The sequence below is a fragment of the Atta colombica genome, unplaced genomic scaffold, assembly GCF_001594045.1.
Source record: "Atta colombica isolate Treedump-2 unplaced genomic scaffold, Acol1.0 scaffold140, whole genome shotgun sequence".
Lineage (NCBI taxonomy): Eukaryota > Metazoa > Arthropoda > Insecta > Hymenoptera > Formicidae > Atta > Atta colombica.
Genome location: NW_017259229.1, coordinates 945,161 through 966,411, shown reverse-complemented (window position 1 = coordinate 966,411; position 21,251 = coordinate 945,161). Strand labels below are relative to the sequence as shown.

At 29.3% G+C, this 21,251-nt stretch overlaps 1 protein-coding gene across 1 annotated transcript in view; it reads right to left on the bottom strand.

Annotated features, from left to right (window-relative positions):
* Positions 1 to 557: 557 nt before the first annotated feature.
* The window catches only part of LOC108684763 (allatostatin-A receptor-like), a 33,167-nt gene continuing 12,473 nt past the window's right edge, over positions 558 to 21,251 (bottom strand). The window contains exons 2-3 of the mRNA XM_018189234.1: positions 1,762 to 2,413; positions 558 to 972 (exon numbers count right to left, since the gene is read on the bottom strand). Coding sequence (XP_018044723.1) covers positions 558 to 972; positions 1,762 to 2,413 — 1,067 coding nt within the window. The remainder of the gene's footprint in view (positions 973 to 1,761; positions 2,414 to 21,251) is intronic.

Genomic DNA, 21,251 nt, shown 5'->3' with positions numbered 1-21,251 from the left:
TTTAAGCAATAGCTTTAGACGGTAATAGCAATAGCTTGTGATTTGTAAGTGTACTAAAGTGCATTTATTAAACTATCGCACGCGCGACTCCTAGAAGTGGCCGTAGTCTATAAATGGCTGTTTAAACCTCTTATTGTCTTAAAAGTTACTGTTTAAAATAAAAATTTATCAATAATTGTTTCATTTAATTTTTCTGGAATTAAGCTTCTTGCTATAGTATTTTGAGTTGCAAATTTTAGGAGTTGATACAAAAATGATTTATTAAACTATAAGTAAATTATGATAATTGCAACCATTTCCTTCTCCCAGTATAATATCTATGAACTCTTCAGTAAATCCGAATAAACAGTCTCTCAATGCGCGTAGCAATGCAACGCTTCGTTCATTTCTCTTCGTTAAAATAAATTAAATAAACTACGAGTCAAAATAGACCCTCTAAAAAGATCCCGCAGGCGCTCGCGCACCTCCCTGAGAAGGATTCTGCCAGCTCCCGTCCTGGAATACCCTGTAAAGAATCACTTCGCGATCTACTGCCGCCACGCGAACGACGTAGTTTATTAAGTTCTCTTGCCATATAAAGTGTTGTGCCGAGTGATGGTCTGTCGAGTAGTGCATAGGCTGTCCTGCACAGAGTTTAGTCGGACGACCGAGTTCTGTGGTACATGGGTAATACCATTCTCGTGGCGGTTGTGGTCAGAGCTGGCACACACCATCGCCAGGGCACCACCGTTGTTCCTCGATCCTCTGCAGTGCAGTAATTCCCGCATACCCTTGCGAAAATTGCGCGATAGAAAGGCGTACAGCAGTGGATTCAAGCAGGAGTTCATATACGAGATGAGGAAGGTCGACACGGTCAGCAAAGTGCTGAAGTCCGACGCGTGATCATAGTTTGGACCCCAGTGTCGCCAGAGGATACGCGCCTGCTGAGGCAGGTTGCACACGGCGAACATCATCACCACTGCGATCAACATTCTGGAAAACAGTGGTGAGACGTTGATGGCTGGCCCCGAGCGCTGTTTTGAATTTAGAGACTTCTAATCGTCCTTAGAATCGAATGACAATAGATGACAGTCAACAGTGACAAAATCGGTAATGACCCTTTGAAAGATTTCTTAAAACTTTTTCTACGTAATATTAATGAAAATAATATTAAAGAAACGTGCACTAGGAAAAAAAATTGCCTTCAGTAAAATAGGCATTTTTGAATAAAAATAAAATTTTTGTTTAATAATTAAAAATTTTTTCTGTTCACTTTTCAACTTTGTAAATAACATAAATATTTGTTCATACTAATAAAACAATTCAATTCGTTATCAGTTGATTATTATTTTTATATGTATTTGGTAATATTTATTAAATATTGTCCCAATAAGTTAAATAAAATATACGATTATTACCAGATTTTTTGGCAGTGTAGGATTTGTTAAATTATTGTATTCAATTAAATTGTAACGCATTAAAATGACGAAGCAAACGTAATATAATAATATTTGCCAATTATTAGCAAATATACATTTACACTTCGTTACTATATATAGACATAAATGATCATGTCTTGAAAATCTTTTGATGTCTACACAATTAATTAATATTCAAAAGCATTAATAAGCAAATGAAATTATATATGAATTTAATTTAATATGAATTTAATTAACTGTCTCACCGCCGAATCCTCAGACGCAATTGCTCCAACGGATATTAATTTCAGTGAGACGGAAATTGAAGACGCTATTACCTAACGTGACCTGGAAATAGACATACCTGATAACGCCACGTCGTGCCTTCAGTACGTTTCTGCTAGACGTGTGTACATGATGTATTCGACCATTTTTCGTCCTGGCGACTAGGCCGGGTCCTCCGAGGGTCGCGCTGCTCCTCCAGAGGCCTATGGCGATCCTTGTATAGAGGCAGCACATAAGGAAGAGCGGCAGGAGATAGAGCAAGACGAGATTCACCACGTCCAGAACGTTCTTATTGTGCTTCTTGATATTAGCTATGCAGATAATGTCGACGTCGCCGCTGTTGAGACGATTGCTGATGGTCTCAACGTAGAAAAATCTGGGCGAGGCGTACACGGCCGCCAGAATCCATACTACACCTATCACCATTCTAAGGCGTCTCCTGGTCAACATGGACCGACACTTGATAGGGTGGACGATGGCTAGGTAACGCTCAGTGCATACTACTACGAGGATCAGTATGCTGGCGGTGTACGAGAGCGCGTGCACGAACATATACACCTTGCAGAGGAAGTCACCCAGCTGCCAGCTGTTCATCAAGTAATTGGTGAGCGTTTGGTAGACGCAGAATATGCCCACGCAAAAGTCCGCCACCGCCAGATTCGCCAGAAAGAAGTTCGTGATGCTGCGCAACCGACGGGAGAATGTCACCACGAAAATCACCATCAGATTGCCTAGAACATAGAAACGTCAAAATTATTAAAATTTGACATTTGAATTTATATTACTAGAAAATAAATACAAAAATAGTAGATATTATGTGATTCATATTTCGTATATCGTTTGGATTTAAAAAGAAAAAATGGCCATCGCGTCTCATCCTCGCTTTTTTTATGGAATACCATTCATTCTTTATTTTCGTACTCAAAATCGTTGCAAAAACAAGCGTATTCGATGTTGCTCCGATTAAAAAAGCGCTGTCACTGAGAGCTGTATGAAATGCAGAAAACGAAATAGAGTTGAAATGGAAGGTTGTCACTATTTTGATATGCCTAACACGAACGTTCCATGCGCGTCCTGTTATTTTTTTAAAGAAGAGGGTGTAAAAGCATAACATTGATAATAAAATTTATTGCAATTGCATTAGTAAATTAAAGGTTTACCATATATTTTTTATTTGCAGAGGTCTTTTTACCAGCAATAATTCGCACGTCAATATATTTTCCGCGTAAATGATGGATATTTGAAACTCCGCTTCTTAAGTCGTTATATCATCGAGGAGTATAGTGATCTGCCAACTCGAGTTTGAGGAAACTAAGAGATCGCGGTCTCATAGTTTATTATAGAGAGGCGAAGGACGATTCGAGTGAAAAGTTTCGCCGACCCATTAAAGTTGAAAATTATATATCGGTCGCAACAAAAAGAATTTCTATATTCCGCTAGCTGTCTTTTTTTCCTCCTTTCATAATCACTTTGATCCATTTTATTTTTCGCTCTAAAGATTTTCTTGTGAAATTCTATTCGTAGGATGAAACAGCATAAGACAATAAATCTGCAACGATTCGACGAATGATTGGGAAATTTAAGATGTTGACTATCGTCGAGTGATTTGCGGCGATAGATTAATCGAATGCAAGTCTTCTTTTCCGAATCGTAAATCCACGTTCGCAAAATTTGTGTCCTACGCTGGCGATTTATCGATAACGAGATTTTTGTATTGGAATAGTTTAATTTTAAATCCATGTTGGATTAATCGTCATTTGGCGTGATTGTTTGGATTTACGTATCAATTACCTCACAAAAAAACAACAATTTTGTTCAACCATTTAAAAAGTTAACTTAATTAACACTTTTACAGTCTCTCAATGGTAGTACTATTGTATAAGAAATAAGAACATCTATTTTATCAGCATATATATTCTTTTATTAACATATCTATTATTATTGCATACAATTGTTACAGATAAAAATATGAGCAAAATGTTGCTTGGCAAGACAAAAAAAATTGTATGCATGACTAACAGTATAATGTAATGTAAAAAATAGCGTAATAATGTTCGGTTGTATATTATCAGTTAAAAATACTGGCCAAAATCAGCCAAAAAGGCCAATATCAGTCAACATCAGTAAAAAAATTTTTGTCGTAAATACGCACTGAAATCATTTGTAAAAACAAAACAAGTTATTTGGCTTTTAACAGTTTATGCAGTGTAATTATTATATTTTGCTGCAGTTTTTGATAAACAACTTTTAAACGAGTGGATTCAAATAAATTTCTGCACGAATATTTATTAAAGCTTTATTAGTATTATACATATAAAAATTTAATTTAATTCGTAATGCTACGTCTTCATGTTTGCAAATAATTACGCCATTTTACATATGAGAATCAAGGTAAACGAAAAAATTAAATAACTTTTAAACCAATAAGAAATTATGCTCAAATTTTAAACAGATACTCACACTCAAAAAAGTGATCTTGCAGTTAGAGCGAAAATTATCTAAGTACGAAAAATAGTTAAAATAGATAAATTTCTAGCAAGTACTGCGATATTGAATATGTATTGCATCTAATCACATAGATGAAAAAGAATTTAGATAAAATTTAGATTTGCGCTATAAATTCTATGCGTATTATAATTATGATACATAATTTTTTATCACAAAAAACAGTTATAATTCTAGCTGAAGCAACAAAATATTTTTTTGCATGCAAACATAATAAAACAATTTATGAATTTTTGTATACTTTTTAATATGTATTTTTTTTGTTTATTACAGTCAGATGTGCAATTGTATAATGTATATGCAGACTGTAAGATAATAATATTTCTTAAAAAGATTGATTATAACTAATATTTAACACTGTGACACTTTGACTGTCAAGTTTCGGAATTGCGTTTAATAATCTAGTTCATTATATTTTATTGATTTTAAATATTTTAATATAATTTATGTTGTTTCTTTAATATCTTAAATGTTTAGTAAAATCATTCTAATTCGAATAAATATATAATAATTGTCAGGTGTAAATGAATGACGAGATCCTTGCTAATTTTACGTACCGTTCAAATCCGTAGTATGGCAATCAAATTAATACAATATAACTTACACTAGCAGAAAATTCGTTTTAAAGATTTATCGTTTAAAAAGAGCAAATTGTTCAGTACGTCGATAAAACAGTGATCATACCGAGAATGACGGATTATCTTTATGATCGCACATTTGCTCGCGAGATTTTATGAATGACGCTCGTATGAATGACCGCGCTGAAAAATTATTGTCGAGCATTCTCCCTCCAAACGATAAACGAATTTAATTTTGCGAAGATCTTAAAGGCAGACTCGGCATTCATCGCTCTGTCAATTTTGCTTTCATCATACAAGAATTGCAGTTTTATTCTGACGTAAGACCTAAGCTCAATGGCTTTTATTGAAAAACATTTTTTCTTTTGTTAAATTCTTCTTATTATTACGAGCGAAGACGCATTGATCCAGATTAGGAAGTAATTATGAAAATTCTTAGTCGCGATTCATTGAGCATTCTTCTTGAAGTGTCCTTAATTCCCCGTCTTTCAAATGCATTCTTTGATTTTCTCGGGACTTATAAGTATTTTTAGTGGAAATATGCGATAATTTGTTCCTTGACTTTGGTAAAGGTTAATTTTTCTTTAAAAAATATGTTAAGACATCTATAATTTTTCAGTTTCTTCGCTAAAGCAAGTGCTTTCAAAGCGCTTTGAAAGAAGTCGGTTTTGTGGATGGGACGCGTGTTGTCTCTCATCTGGCGTGTCCAGAGACATATCAGTGCGTCGTCACGTCTCCGAAAATCTACGGATCAATAGCATAGGTTGGCAAAATTAATTACACGAAGGAAAGAGAAGCGAGAAATTTGTTTTTCAAAAAGACCGCTTTGTTTGCGAAGGGACTGGAGTGGCGCGTGTGAAAATTAATCTTTCAGTACGTGGCTTAGCGCAACGCCCATCGAATATAAAAATGCGATTATACCCCTATAAATTTGCACTTAAAAGACAAGAGAAGGTCCTTAATTGAAAAATTATTTCAATATACTGTCGTACAAACTGAAAAATAAGCTCTAGAAATATAACAAGGTTCAAATTATTCGTGTTATGCACATTTTTTTTCTTTAAAATATTAGAAGTGCCTAACTAAATAATGATCTTTTTTTTAAATACATGATGAAAAACATTTTGTATTGAATTGAAACTGGTTTTTATAAAAATTGTTATGCCAAATTTTTAACATATCTGAGTGTTAATTTAACAAAATTGTGTTATTTAAATATTTTTTGTTGTAATTGATATACAATATTTTTTAATATTATAATAACACAATTTATGAATAATTTAATAAATAACACAGAAATAATACATTTTAAAATAAAAATTTAAAAATAAATGAACAAAATGTGTTAATTTGACATATTAGAAACGTTAATTTTATTGAAAAAAAAAATTGTTTACAAATTGTGTCAATGTTAAATTTTTATGTTTTTTATATAATATTTGTGTTATTTTCTAATATATTCATTTTGTGTTAAACATAATTTAATAAATTTTTCAATTGTGTACTTTTTGAAGATAAACATAGTATACATATATGTAAGAAGTATATGAATCAAGATGTATAAGAATCACTTAATAATTTATACTTGTAAGGATAAGGAAAATTAATCTAGTCAAGAACGACGTATCATGTGTAGTAAATAAAGACCGGAAAATTATCGTATGTTAAAAAAGTTAAGGAAAGAATTTCGAATCGATTTCCAATGTAAATAAATTTCCTGATGAGGTAAAAGACGGATTCGTGAGGGATCGGAAATATCGTATACAGACACATTAATAGCGAGATTACAAACTCAATAACCAACATTTTACAACATCACGTGCTCCCGTAATATGTATTTGTCGGTTATATTCTCACGTCGGACAAGATCAAGTGACGGACGATCAGAAATAAGGACGTAAGTTGACGTCGCAAGGGAAATTAATCGACCTCCAAGTATCATACTAGAGGGGAGAGACGTCAATTCACGGCTGATATTATGCGAAATCTGAAAGGAGTTATTCAAGTAAATCCGTGCGTGAAATTCCAATCATTACGTGAGCTGAGATGTCATTTGATTTTGCTGATGAATTGGACAATATGGCAATCATGAGATAAAACTCAATCAATGAGATAAAACAATTTTTCTCGCGAGATAAAAAAAATAGCTTGAAATACAGTGGATTAGATGATTTGAAACTATGCTATCAAGTTCGCAAATAAATTTTTTAACGCATTTGATTTTGTACGATTTTAATTTTTTAATGTTAAATATTATAATATTAAGTATAAAATTTAAATTTTATTGATACAAATATAAAATTAAAATAAAAGAATAAGATTTCGTTCGATTTCATATTTCGTTAATCAATAAAAACTTATAAAAAGTTTTTTATTTTTCATCGCTTACAATTAAAAAATTTATGTTTCAATATTTTATTAAGAAAATACTTTATAAATCATTTTATTTGTATACCAATATTTAATATAGTTTATATTTTAAAATTATATAAATTCCATCATATATATGATTAAAAAACAGAGATTACTGCAACGAATATGCAATTTCGAAAATTGTATAAATATTAATTTTCATGGAATCACTCACAGTTCCATTATACAGATATTTTCCTCATTATTATTACGCAACATGACTGTTACTCTAGCGAATTAATGTCGCATGTTTTTCGGCTCGCAACTTTCAACGTTGTAATTTATTGACATTATATGACAAAAAAATTCCAGAGTTTTTCTTTCGATCTGTTTTATTCAGTTAACTATCGTCAAAGTCTTTAAACTTTCTGGTACTTTCAAGAATCAAGAAAAAAGAAAGAAGAATGATGAAGTGTTCTTACAATATGATTTATTTCCGATTATTTATTCAAAATAATTTTTAAAATATATGCTGAGATCTTCAATTGTATTTTTGTATAACAAATTAAATAAAAATCTCTCATTAAATTTGTTCAGGAACACCCTATATAATAGCATGCGTTATTTATGCATAGATTTTTGCTAACAAAAGACTGCCTGGATAAACGAAGAATGCTCATGATTTTTTTGTTCAATACAAGGAATTTTATCAATGAATTAACGGCAATCGGCTTACCAATGAATATTTTATTGCATTTTTGCAGTTAGGAAATGCGTTATATTACGCCATACGCTTTAGATTCATCTTTTATTATCGTATAATGTATTCCTTTTTTGTTAAAATTTTGCAACAAACTTGCCCTCGCTCGATTACGTGCCGTACCACTTTTAGCATCTATTACATAGAGGTAGAGGATAATAATCGCAACATTATCAAGTCGGTTTTGACGTTCTAATTTTAATATAAAATAAAAGCGAGATAGTTGCATTCGTGGGGCAAAAATTCAAAAGATTAACGATCTAACTTTTGAATAATTAACCATATCGTTGCATTCTGCACATATGCTGTTTAAATCAGGATAAAAGGTAATTCAATGTGAAGTCGTATTAAATTCAAAACTATTTCAATTTGAAAGGACAATGAGTAAAATAGGCCTTTGGGCTGAAAAGTGCAACATAAGCTAGACATTTTACGTTTCTTGGATCACTGAATATAATATGAATATAATATGATGAATGAATAGCATTTTTATTCATTCAAATTCATGAGAAATATATATTACAAGTTCGGAAACACCTTCAATTTTCTCACAAAAGGTTCAGTTACATAAAAATCTTTAAAAATTAAAAAAAATTAAATCGAGAACATTATATCAAAAATTTTCCTCTCTTTTTTTTTCTCTGTAAACTCTTGAATTTTAAAAAATATTTTGTAAAAGTGAATTCTTATACAAGAAATTTGATAGTATTGTAAAAAATTATCGCATTAATTAGAAAAAATTATGTTAAAGCTTAGAAAGTTTACATTAAAATACTTTCTTATTTTTGTTAATTTTTGTTCGATGATGTTTAATCAAGTTACAGCATTTCAAAGCAAAAATATTTTAAAAAATATCAATTTTCAATTTTATATAATTTAGGAATAAAATATCATAAATATCATAAAAAAACGAAATTCGATATTACTAAGAAATTAAAGCTTTATCTTTCCTCTTTAAAATGCATTTTTGTAAACTTCTTTATTTTTTATCGAAATATTTAATGAGATTATGAACGATATATATGTAGATTTCTTTGTCCTAATTAATCATTTTAAAATATTCAGCGATAAATGGACTGCAGTTATATACAGTTTTTAGTATTCAGTTTTGTAAACGAAAGGACAATTTCGAAATATAGAATGTTCTCTAAGTATTTAGAACTCTATGACATGCATGATGTATATTTGACTTACACGTGTTTTGCCTTCGTGTTTGTGTATTAATCCAAAGCAGTATTAAACATTCGATTCGAATTAGTTGGAATTTTGTTGCGAGACAATTCGACGTCATGCATGTTTAAATCGATCTTTTAAGTTTCAGTCGCAAATGAAGGTCTTGTTCGCAACAAGGTTTACGTGAGCTATAGATATATCCATTTACTCGTCCAACAAAGTTTGCTTCAATTTATTCGTTGATAGAACAAAGTCTTAATTAAGCCAAATTTCGAGAAAATAACGAGTAAAAAAGAGGATATCATAGAAGATAATTAACATTATATTTTAGAGATATTTGATCATAATTCGATTTAACTGTCAAAAGATGCAAGGAAATTTATGATAATCCAATGTGATTTTTCACTGATGATGTTGAAATCTGTTAAATCAAATTCTTTTTTATATTAATCCCGAAAATTTATGTTATATTACATTTTTATGTATTATGATTAATAAACAGATATTTATTTTTCATTCTTTAACATCGATGATTTAAATCATTATTATGTTCACATTTTTTATACAATTAAATTTGAGCTATATTATTAATACAAATTAAATAATTAATTAAATAATTATTAATTATAATTTTTATTTTAGTCCATCAATTAAATTCTTTAAAGACCTAAACGTTTATATAATGGGAGAAATTAACTGTTTGAGTATATTATAAAATAAAGATATACTAATACAAAGATATAATAATAAGTTAATTAAATCTCGACGTAAAATATGATAAGAAAATATATGTCGTAAAATTCCCCAACGTCGAAAAACAAAACTGCTATTTCACGAAATGTAATATAATGATTATATATACTCGATTTTATTGTGCAAACACATGTATGTATTCTATTTTCAGGAACTTCTGTTTTAAAAATATACGAAAAGATTTAAAATATATTACAATTTCATTTCATTTCATATATTTCGTTTTTCGAAGAGAAGATTCGATTTGAAAGATCTTAAAGAAATTGTGCGGTAAAACTAAGGAGATCATTATTGTTATCACACAGACGATATTTCAACGCTCGGAAAACTTCCCAAGAAGCATTTTCTTATCGTATTTTATACCGAGACTTTTACTTTCCAATGGTTCTTTCCGTCACGTCGCGTCAGCTTGTATGTATGCAATTTAGATCCGCGAAAAAGCTTTGAACATCCTTCCGTTCGATAACACGGTCTTCTTTCTCACGTTCTTTTAGAAGCGTCGCAAGAAATTTATTTATTCACGTATCTCTGCGAGAACACGCAACTGTTAAGGCGAATATATCGAGCTCGCGGTTTATCATGTTTCGAAAAAAAAATGGAGTTTTTATATGTTCTTTAGTGAAAAATGTAATAATTTGATACAGTATAAGAAAAGACATGAGCAAAAATAAAAGCTAATTCTTTTTTCTTATCTTGCTTGTTAATCACTTAAATAAGATACCTATTATTCTATTTTATTCTATAGAAACTTCTTGGATAAATATAAACTTATACGTCTAGTACTTGTTGTGTGTAAATAAAAGATTATCCCAACATTAATTTTGCAACTTATGAAATTTATAAAATACTAACAAGCGTTAATCCCACAATTTCTATTCTGCTTATTACATAAAATGTCAGTAGGAGACAAACAAATATATTGTCGCAATTTATCAATAGGATAATATAGTGGAAAGACAATACTCCTGTACTAACGACGTGAAATTATTCGCGATGCGTTGTAATAAATTATGCAAAAATTCATCCAACCTCAAATTTACGTTTTTAAATTGCATTTACATAAAAAAAATTAAATAAGACATGCATAATTGTACTAAATTGCATAAAAGCTTTGTGTCTCTATATTATTGTACAATCTTAATTGTTTTGTACTGACTTTTTCATCACCACAGGAACTTTGCATTGTAATTCGCGAGATACATACAAATGAAACAAATACTTTATAGCAGATATAATGAAGTAATAAAAATTCTGTAAACATTGAAAAAACTTCATTAAAAGTGTCGAATATACGATATATTACCTATATTCTTTTAAAATTAATATTTTAAACTCCTTTGATTTGCCCTATATATTATTAAATACCTTGACTTTTAATTGATCTTCTTACAATCGATTGATTTGATTCATATTTTGCCTTAGTGAAGCTAAGATTCTTAACTATCTATTACCGAAAATAAAATTTGGGAAAATTAAGTTGTTTATGAGAAATCTTACAAATGGACAATCGAACGAACGGACGGACGGATGGATTAACACTGAAATTGTAAAACAATTTGCTACGCTATATTATTTAATAATTGTGTTATAATTTATATCGTACTTAATTTAGTATATCAATCTTTTGATTCAAAATCGTCTCTTCTAGAAAATATGTTGAAGGAGATTACAAACTTTAAATTTGTAATATTGATATGTAATATAACATTTTTTCAAGTAATCGTCAAATTAGATACTTGTTTCTAAAATTTGTTTCTTTTTAAATATAAGAGAAACTTGTTTCTCTTATATTTAAAAAGAAACAAATTTTTATTATTTGCACTTCAAAATTTATTGCCAAAATATCTTTAATTTTTCAGTCGTAATTTAAAAGCGATCATTTTCATTAATTAAAGGAAAATCAATTTCTTGATAAAAGATGATTCATTATTCTGAGATATTTAACTGACTATAAAATAAACATTTATATATAATATTAAACATTGTAATGTCCTACGTATGTAGATATTAAATAATGGAAAAAGGGAAAGTTTAAACAAATTTTATCATGATTTCGTTATATTATAACCAAATTCGCGTTTCTATAAATTTATCCAAACAATATTTGAGCATACCTTCGAATTCTGTATGTCAATAACTCTCTGAATTGTTACAGGAATGGGTATTTGTGCAATTAGTCTAGTATCCTACAACATATATGTATACGTGTAAAGCACTATATGAATTTTGCAGCTAATTCCACACATTTCACAGAGAAAACTACGGATATCTAAATAAATCTCAAGAGAGAGAGGGGAGATGCACTTGATATTTTTATCGCATTTCATCACAAACGACGTATTTGCCAAGTCGGGATACGAAACCTCGACGATAGTTTGAGAGTATTTAAATGTGTGCACCACATTGTCGATTACACTTCCAAGCTATAATGTCATTTATTGTTAATTGTTTCGACGTTAAAATTATAACATCTGCTCGCTATCTGAGCTGTTTAATAAAATAAAAAAATGATTTTTTTCGAACATAAAAACAAGGATAACTTGTTTTCCATAGTTTTTTTTTAGTCACTGAATACAATTCTGTTTACCAAATTACTATGTAAGTATAATTTATATATATTTTTAAAATTCTTTTTGAGTTTATTTTAAACAGATTACGCTAATTTATAAAGAATTTAAAAAGATGAACCTTTTTCCATTCAAATGGATCAGTTATGCTATCAAAGGAGCTATTCTGTACACATGTTGCGCAGTTTTTTTTATTATAAGTACCAAATATTATAAATATAAAATATCTGAACAACGATACACAACGACACCAATAACTATCGGCAAATGTATAAAGAATAGCATCTCTGATTCAGGAATGCTATTCTATATATGTAGCCCCATTCTTCCCATCACACGCTATCAAGTGATAGTAAGCTAGAGGATGCATTCCGATATTCACTGCCAGTACTGAAACTATACAATATACGTGCACTATAGATTTTCAACACTGGCAATGAATAGCGGAATGCACATAGAATCTGGTTGGACCCTGCGCATAGTGGAATTAATAAGCATTCTCGTGGATACGCAGTAAGAGAATGAATTTAGGTAATAAACATTTGATTGATTATTTTCAGTAATCGCCATTATTGTCATTATGCGCAACTCACTTCACTTCATTAATTTCACCATGACCCTGAATAGGTATAAAGTATATTCTTATTAAATTAGGATTCAAGTAACAGTACTCTTCTCAGCTTTCAAAATGCTGTGCTCGCAAAATTTATCGTTATTTAGCTGTGATAGCGACATGAACCAATGTCCGTATGTTTTCAAAATTATTTTACGATATTAATGAGCAATATTTATTTCTTTAAGGACGCTTGATTAGAATGTATCTTACGCTTATAATTTTAATTTATCAATTATTATATCGTTCTGAGATAGCATAGAATAATATATGTATCAAATATGCAAGATATCCCAGATAGCACAAAAAGAATTCATTCGTATATATCATCAATTTCGACTTCATTTTCAGATACAAAAAGAATTCGACTTCTTTTCAGAACTGTTCAGAAAAATAATTTTTTTTGTGTCTGAAAATGAATTTTAATTTGATGACATAACAACTGAATTCTTTTTAAACTTTCTGTGCTATCTATTGTATATATAAATAATAATAAGTTGTAATGAGGAAGTTGTTATAAAATAAGGAGGAAAAACGTGAGGTTATAATTCATTCATCGAAAAATATTCAAAATATGACTAGATAACAAATTGATTATTCAGAAAATTATTTAAAACTTCCTTAAACATGACGTAGTAAGATCGTTGGCGTGTGATTTCGGTCTTCGTTTTCCGGCGTACGATGCTTTGTTTACGCGCAGTCGATGCGTTATTATTCAACTTCCAACATTCGAGTGGGAAGGTACGCGATTCTCCGCAAATCTTCGTTTTTTCAAAACGCAGTTATGACATGTTTCAGTTAGAAAGTCGTAACTTGAAATAATCGTACATTATGATTATTTCAAGTTCGCGTGCGATCTTAAATTAATTAACGAAATTCTCGCGAATAATATGTGAACAACATACTTTGACAACCTAAGAGGAGAAAAATGATCGGGGGAAGGAGGAAGAAGAGGAGGAAAACTTAGACTAGGCATTGAGTGATGATGAAATGATCAACTTTGGGATGAATGAAATATTACTTTTTATATATTTTGAGGTAACAGATCTTTGAAAATTGTATTAGATATTGTGTTATACATCAGACAGATCTATCTAGATTCATACATACATATATTAAATTATGATAAAAAGTATTATATAAATAAATATTTCATAGATCCGATGCTTTACAATGGATGGATTAAAAGAAATTGTCTGATATTTAATCTTAGAATTATTTCTCATTATTTATCAATTTATTGTGCTATTATACTTGAAAATTGTTATACATATAAAACTTTGCAACTTTGATACAATAGGTTCTACATTAATATTTTTTAAATCATATTTTTTTAATCATAATCGACACAATAAGTCTGTTTTTAAGAGCTGAAAGTCCCGACAATATACACCAAATTTTGACTGAAATAAAATTTTTTTAACACGTCACATATATGATACAATTATATTAGATACAAATATAGTTGTATCTAATATATCAAAATACATGAAAATAGTCATTTTTGCAATTTTAATCAAATTTTCAAAATTGTGAGACAACGGAGAGAGCAATTTGATAAACGGGATTCAATATCTAGAAAAATACATTATCTTTGTTCTTGTGCACATTTCTTTCTTAAACACACATTTAAACATACCTTTCTTTCTTTCTTTCTTTTCTCATAAGTGACATTTTATGACTTCTTTTTTTAAGATATATATTATTTTAAAATATATATTATTAATCACAAAATAAAATCTTTAAATTAATTAGGAAGCATAATTTTTATAGGAATTGTTTCTTCTATAAAAAAGAAAGTCATAAATGTCAATAATTGTGAAACGCAAAAAGCGTTTGTTATAAAAATTACGACATATACGACAGAGACAATGGATTTTTTATAAAAAAGATTTCTGAACAGTTCCGTTTTAAGTCTATGTAAAACGTCCATGTTGCTTTTAAGTGAACAAACGTTAAACTTCAAAAATACGACGAAGTAACGAAATAAGTAACATCTGCATGGTTCTTCCACTGAGAACTTCCGGCGTGGAAACTTCAATTTCTCGACTCTCTCAGCGACTTCACGTGAAGTACACAGTGGTGATTTATCTAGGGGCCATAAAGTATTTTTCTCTCGTATGAAAAACGTTTTATAGCGTTCAACAATGTTGGATGAATTACCATGATACAAAATACTGTAAACAGTTTGTACTTGTTGATATAGGCGATATTATTTGGGATTAGTATAAAGATTGTTACAAAAAAAATTGTTATATAAAGAAAGTAATTTGTATTGTTATCCTGATACCACAATATTGTTGCTGTTCAATTGTATATGCAGATGCTATACAATTTAAACTAGTACATATACATTAATATATGAACAATAAATTTTAATTGTTACATTTGAATTATTAAATTCATATTTTTTACATGAAAAATTAATTAATAATAATTGAAAAATTGTACTAATTATAAACTGATATAATTAAATATTAAAATTAATAAACATAAAATTGATTACATATTTTTCTCCTATATTCTGTTTCTTTCTCTTTTATTTGAACTGTCAGTTATCGTGTCCAGACGAAAAATATCGTACTGTTCCCTAGATATTCTCTACTGGAATTACGGCTCGGTGCCCCATTTCAGGATATATCCACTAATGCAATCCCAGACAGACACTGGAGAATACGAATGAATTCTCTTTGTTAAATAGAACATTCCTGGCAGCTTTCGAATGCTTCAACATCTATCTGACGACAATGATCGCATCTCGTTAATTCGGCTAGTTTCAATCGAATGCCAATAAGGCGTAAAATGTAACTGGCAAATTTGCATACTTTTGAAGACACTTGTTATGAATGAATCCGTTAAATTATTCACAGAAATTAGGAAATTAAAATTGTGATTTTGGAATAAAATTATTAACCTATTATATATTGATGGTTAGATTAGCAAAGTTAACAAAAAAAAAAACAACAATCGGAAATAGGATCGAAGCATGAAAAATATTTCTGACACATTATAAAAGAATTAATTTTGCAATTGATTATTGCAAATAATTATTAAATATTGATTCTAGAGGGGAATTATTGCGTTAAGTCTATGGAAAAAATTACAAAATACGTATAACTTTTTTTTAAGTTTTCTGTTTATTACAGAAAAATAATAAATATTACGGTTTATTAAAAATTGTTTCTTCTTCTGACCAGAGAATCTCATTTGCCTACAAATTAATTGCCAAGTATTGTTTATTGACATCCCATTTGCCACGTGCGACAATTCATTTGCGCAGAAAAATTATTGCCTGCAGATCGATGGCCTATAAGCATTATTGCGCATAAATATAAGATTAAATAGTAATTGAATTATTAAAAGATTTGGATTTTTCTATTAATTGATAATGCATTAAAAAAATAAAGTTTAATGTTTCGGAAAAAGCAATTATTTATTATTTGAAATTCTTCTTATCTAGCTGCCAATCTGTTTAATCATTAATTGTGATATCATGAGAAAGTTTCACATTATTATTCATTGTTTATACGAATTAACATGACAATAGCGATTATCTTGTCTGAAATTCGTTATCGCAAAGCCTCTATTAGCTTCTTCCCTTTTATCCTATAATGGAAAATTTACGCAAGCAAGAAGATATCTGAGCGAGCAACGTTTAGCTTAATGAACTATTCACAATCGAAGCGTTAATGCTTCATTAATTTTAGGTAAAAGTATGAAGTAACACTTCCATTTTTTAAATTCGATCGAAAACTTACACCATGATAAAGACAGAATGGAACATTTGCATCGGATTACCGTTCTTTATACAAACGTGGTAGATCAAAGATTAATTTTATTAAAACTACGCGATCTTTTTCCATAGACCGAATTGATCTGGTACGTAATTCACGATCTTGTCAAACGATATTGTGCAATCTGAGAAATAAAAATCGACTTCTGTGCTAAAAAGGAAAAGAAATGACAATGTGATTTAATGTCTCATACAAAAATAACAAATCAGAATTATCATGATATCGCTCAATCTAATGATTCTTGTTAAAATTTCTCTTCTCCTGCTGTTAAAATTTGTATTTCTCATCGCTATTGTGTCCTTTCGATCGATCACTTTTTCATCTCGTTTACTTTCTCTGTAAAGAATAACAAAGAAGAAGGTAAAAGAGAAAAAGATAAGGATAAGAAAGAGAAAGATAAGAGGAAGAAAAACGTGGGACTAGTTTAGAAAGATAACGATTGATGAAGTTATTATCGATTTGTCCTAAACTCTTTACTTGCGAATAGCCAGCATTATAAATAATTCCACTGGCTGTTCACAAAGTTTGCGATTGAGTAGAGTATTTGCATATACTGTATGAATACGGGCGGATATATACATATATATATAATATACGTGGGAAAAGTGAAGTTTTGCTTGCATCAATCGCGTTTTCCAACAGTTACTCGTTTACTCAAAATTGCATGTCCATATTTTACGAACTCTCTGCATAGTTTCAGTTATCGTTACTTTATTACTTCCTCCTCTTTTCTTCATCTCTTTCTTTATCTTTCTCTTTATTTTATATTATCAAATTCAGAGAGTTTTTTCTCAAGGAAAGTTTGAAATTGCATTATAATTTATTACTTATTCATTATTTGTGCTGCAACTTCAAATTTTTTATTAAAATAAAACTCAATATTTGTATTAATATTACAGAAGATTTTTAATTTTATTTTTTGAGTATTCATGTAACAAGATTTCCTACAAAAAAATTAAATATTTGTTGATGTAAATTAAAATTTAAAATTGTCGAAAAGCACTTGACATTTAAATTTGATGTTGCAAAAATGAAACATTTTTCATAACTTGTAACAATACTATAAATTTTACAATCCTATATCTACTTTACCCGTTATTATTTTTCATTATATTTTCTTTCTCCATTTAAGCAATTTGTTCTTTTTTACGTCAAATTTTACAATATGTCAAAATGCAAATCAATAAAAATATTTTCTCGATGCTTTACAGAAATTAGTATCTATTTGCATTGTGATTACTGGTGAGTTACAAATTTATTCACGGATCGATAAACCGATATGTAGAAAAGTTTCTCGTTAGGCAAATTGACGGAAAAGTTAAAAAGATAAAGATTTGTAACGAAAAAGGAAATCACGTCACGAATTCAATTTGCGAAATGGAGAAGTCACAAGTGTGAAGATGAAATATAAAACGTGATATCAAGAAAATTTGAAGAAGCGATTTATGACAACAAATTACAATACATATAGTTACACAAATTACAATACGTATAGTTACACAATATATATTTTTTTTAATTACATTTTTTATACTAACAATAAATATTTGAAGGATAAAACACTTCTTCAAGCAAAGAAATTAAATTATTTATGAGAAATTCTGTAATTAAAAATTCTTTAATTAAAAATGCCAATTCTTCTTCACACATTCATATCATAGGAATTTGAACACATCTTTAAATACTACGACTGCAATTATTAAATATAAAGGATTATGTCCCGTTTTTTTTTTACAATAGAAAAGGGCATTTTATATTTTTTTCATAATTCCTATTGAAATAATCTTAAAATTTGTCGATTATACAAACTTTTTAGTGGTGTAATTTCATCAAATAGTTGTGTACGTGACATTAATCGGAAATCGTTTCGTGTTTTACACCCAATGCCGGATGGGTCTCTTCGAACGAAATTTCGCCGGAACAATTACATGAATTTATATAGCTATCGTAAAATCGGCCAAAACATTTATACAAACAGAGGATAATTCAAATCCTGCTGCTATTCGACCTTTTTCACTGTGCACCTGCGTACGTAGCAATTATTTAATTCATAACATTCCCTCCTCGGCATTCCCAGTGAGATCCAATCTGTTTGCTTGGAAAATCGAAGATAATCAGGTCATGAGAACTGCTAGATAACGGAATACAAATTTTTGAAACATTAGAAATAACTATTGTTTAATGTAAATTTAGACAGATGGACAGATAACTTTGTCGATAATTTGAGGTTATACAAGAACTTCCATTGCGTTTGTCACAATATAAAGCATAAAAACGACAAAAAATATAATTGCATTATTATTTAAAGTAATTAGAACATTTATTATCATAATTCATATAGCCTTTTACTGTAATATATGTTATATTTCGTTTTCTCGGAAAATGTAAAGAATAGAAGAAAACTGTAAATAAAATCTATTTATATATTAGAAAAGAGTTATTTAAAGGAAGAAAGTGGCGTTATATTTTTCTGCGAAAGTCTCCACCCTTCATTATTTCACTGCTTTTTTTCATATTATGCGGAATATAGCTTCTTTGCACGCTATGTAAAATAATTGTGCGTCATGTCTGCCGAGAAATAATACTCGCGTTATATTATAAACTTTCCATGTAATTTCAATCCCTGTGAAAGCAAAACAGACAAGGAAAACTTTTCCTACTGGCAGTAAGATATGTCAATAGAAAATATTTCAGACAATATTTTCCGTTAAAAGAACTGGAGTTTGCAAAGTCTTTATACATGTTGTGCATATCGAAATAAAAAGCTGTATTTCTTATTCTGAAGTTACTATAGTTTTACTTTGCTTAAATTAATAAGTATTTCAACTTAAAATATTAGAAATATGAATAAATTTACTTAAAATATTAGATATATGAACATGTCAATATTTATAAGAAAAGAACGAGTTTGCTGAAATATTTAAAAATTTAGCTTAATATGAATCTGAAAGTAATTTTGTTGGATTAATTATGTAGGACTCTCAAACAGGGAATGGCTAAATGTCAAAATTTATTGCAACATTTTTCCATCATTCTTGAGATTTCTACATTGAAATAAGTACTTTGACAGTCCAACAAAATTATTTTCAGATTTGTATCTAGCAAAATTTTTAGATACTTCAGCAAAATCATTCTTTCTGTATTAAATCAATAAGACGCTATTTAAAAAAAAAACCGAAACAAATTAGAAGAATAGAAATTACTCCTTTACTCTTATAATTTAAATTTGATTTGTAATTAATGGAATGATAATATTTGAATTCTTTTATGTTTTAAAGGATACACCATTTTGTGGATTTTAAAAAATTTAAATAATTCTATTCTGCTATTATGAAATCAGACGGTTTTAACATTTCCATTAATAATTCATATGCAAACAATGTACATCTGGTTAACTTTGCACTTTCTGTTCGTTACAATTTACGTAACATCTATTTATTCGCCTTCAATTTAATATTGCATTATTTAAATATAGTTCATACTAATGTGAGAACAATCTGACCAGGTTAATTAAATGATTTTGAAAAAAATCAATTTTTTAAAAAACAATTGAATAATCGAATTAGTAATTGATTATATTTATTACTTAACTAAATAGAGTACTATACGTAAGCATTTTTTCGTAATAATAAATCATCACTACTAAAGAAATTTCAATGTTTCACGGAAATTCCTCAGTTAATTTTCCTCAGGGAAAAAACTGAAGCATGCGCGTGTTTCCGATGAGCGTCTGTAGTACTTGTCCAATAAATGTCTTCTGTTCAGTAGATCACCTATTTCCGTTCTCTCCGACACGTCAAGGGTCTTCTTCATCGCTTTGATACATAGTAGCACATAGATTCTTTTGAAAACTTGATTTTTCTCCATAGCACTGCATCCTATATTGAACGCAAAGTACACGTCTGACATGTGTTTTGTGATGAATATCGCAATGTATATAATCACGCATTGTATATCATGTAACATACATATTTTACGATCGATAGACACTGCCGATGAAACTGTACATTGAGCGTTATTTAAGCTCTTTACTTTCGGATTAAGCGTTTCTAGATCGATCGTATCATGCCTAGGTATTCATTCCTTAAATGTTTATTGATTTAAAAATTCAAATATTTTATTAATTATTATATGACTCGTGATTTGATTTTTAATTAGGATTGAGAATGTCATTTAACATAGAAAGAATGATTTTGAAATATCTAAAAATTTTGCTAGATACAAATCTGAAAATAATTTTGCTGGACTGTCAAAGTATTTCAATGCTTATTTCAACTTATTTTAATGTAGAAATCTCAAGCATGATGGAAAAATGTTGCAATAAATTTTGACATTTAGCCATAAAAATAATGTGTTACCATTACCATTACTTTTGTAAAAAGTAACTCATTATCATTATTTAGAAAGCAACGATTCATTACATTTTCGTTACTCTTTTGTAACGTTAAAGTGAGATATTTGATTAAATAATTAT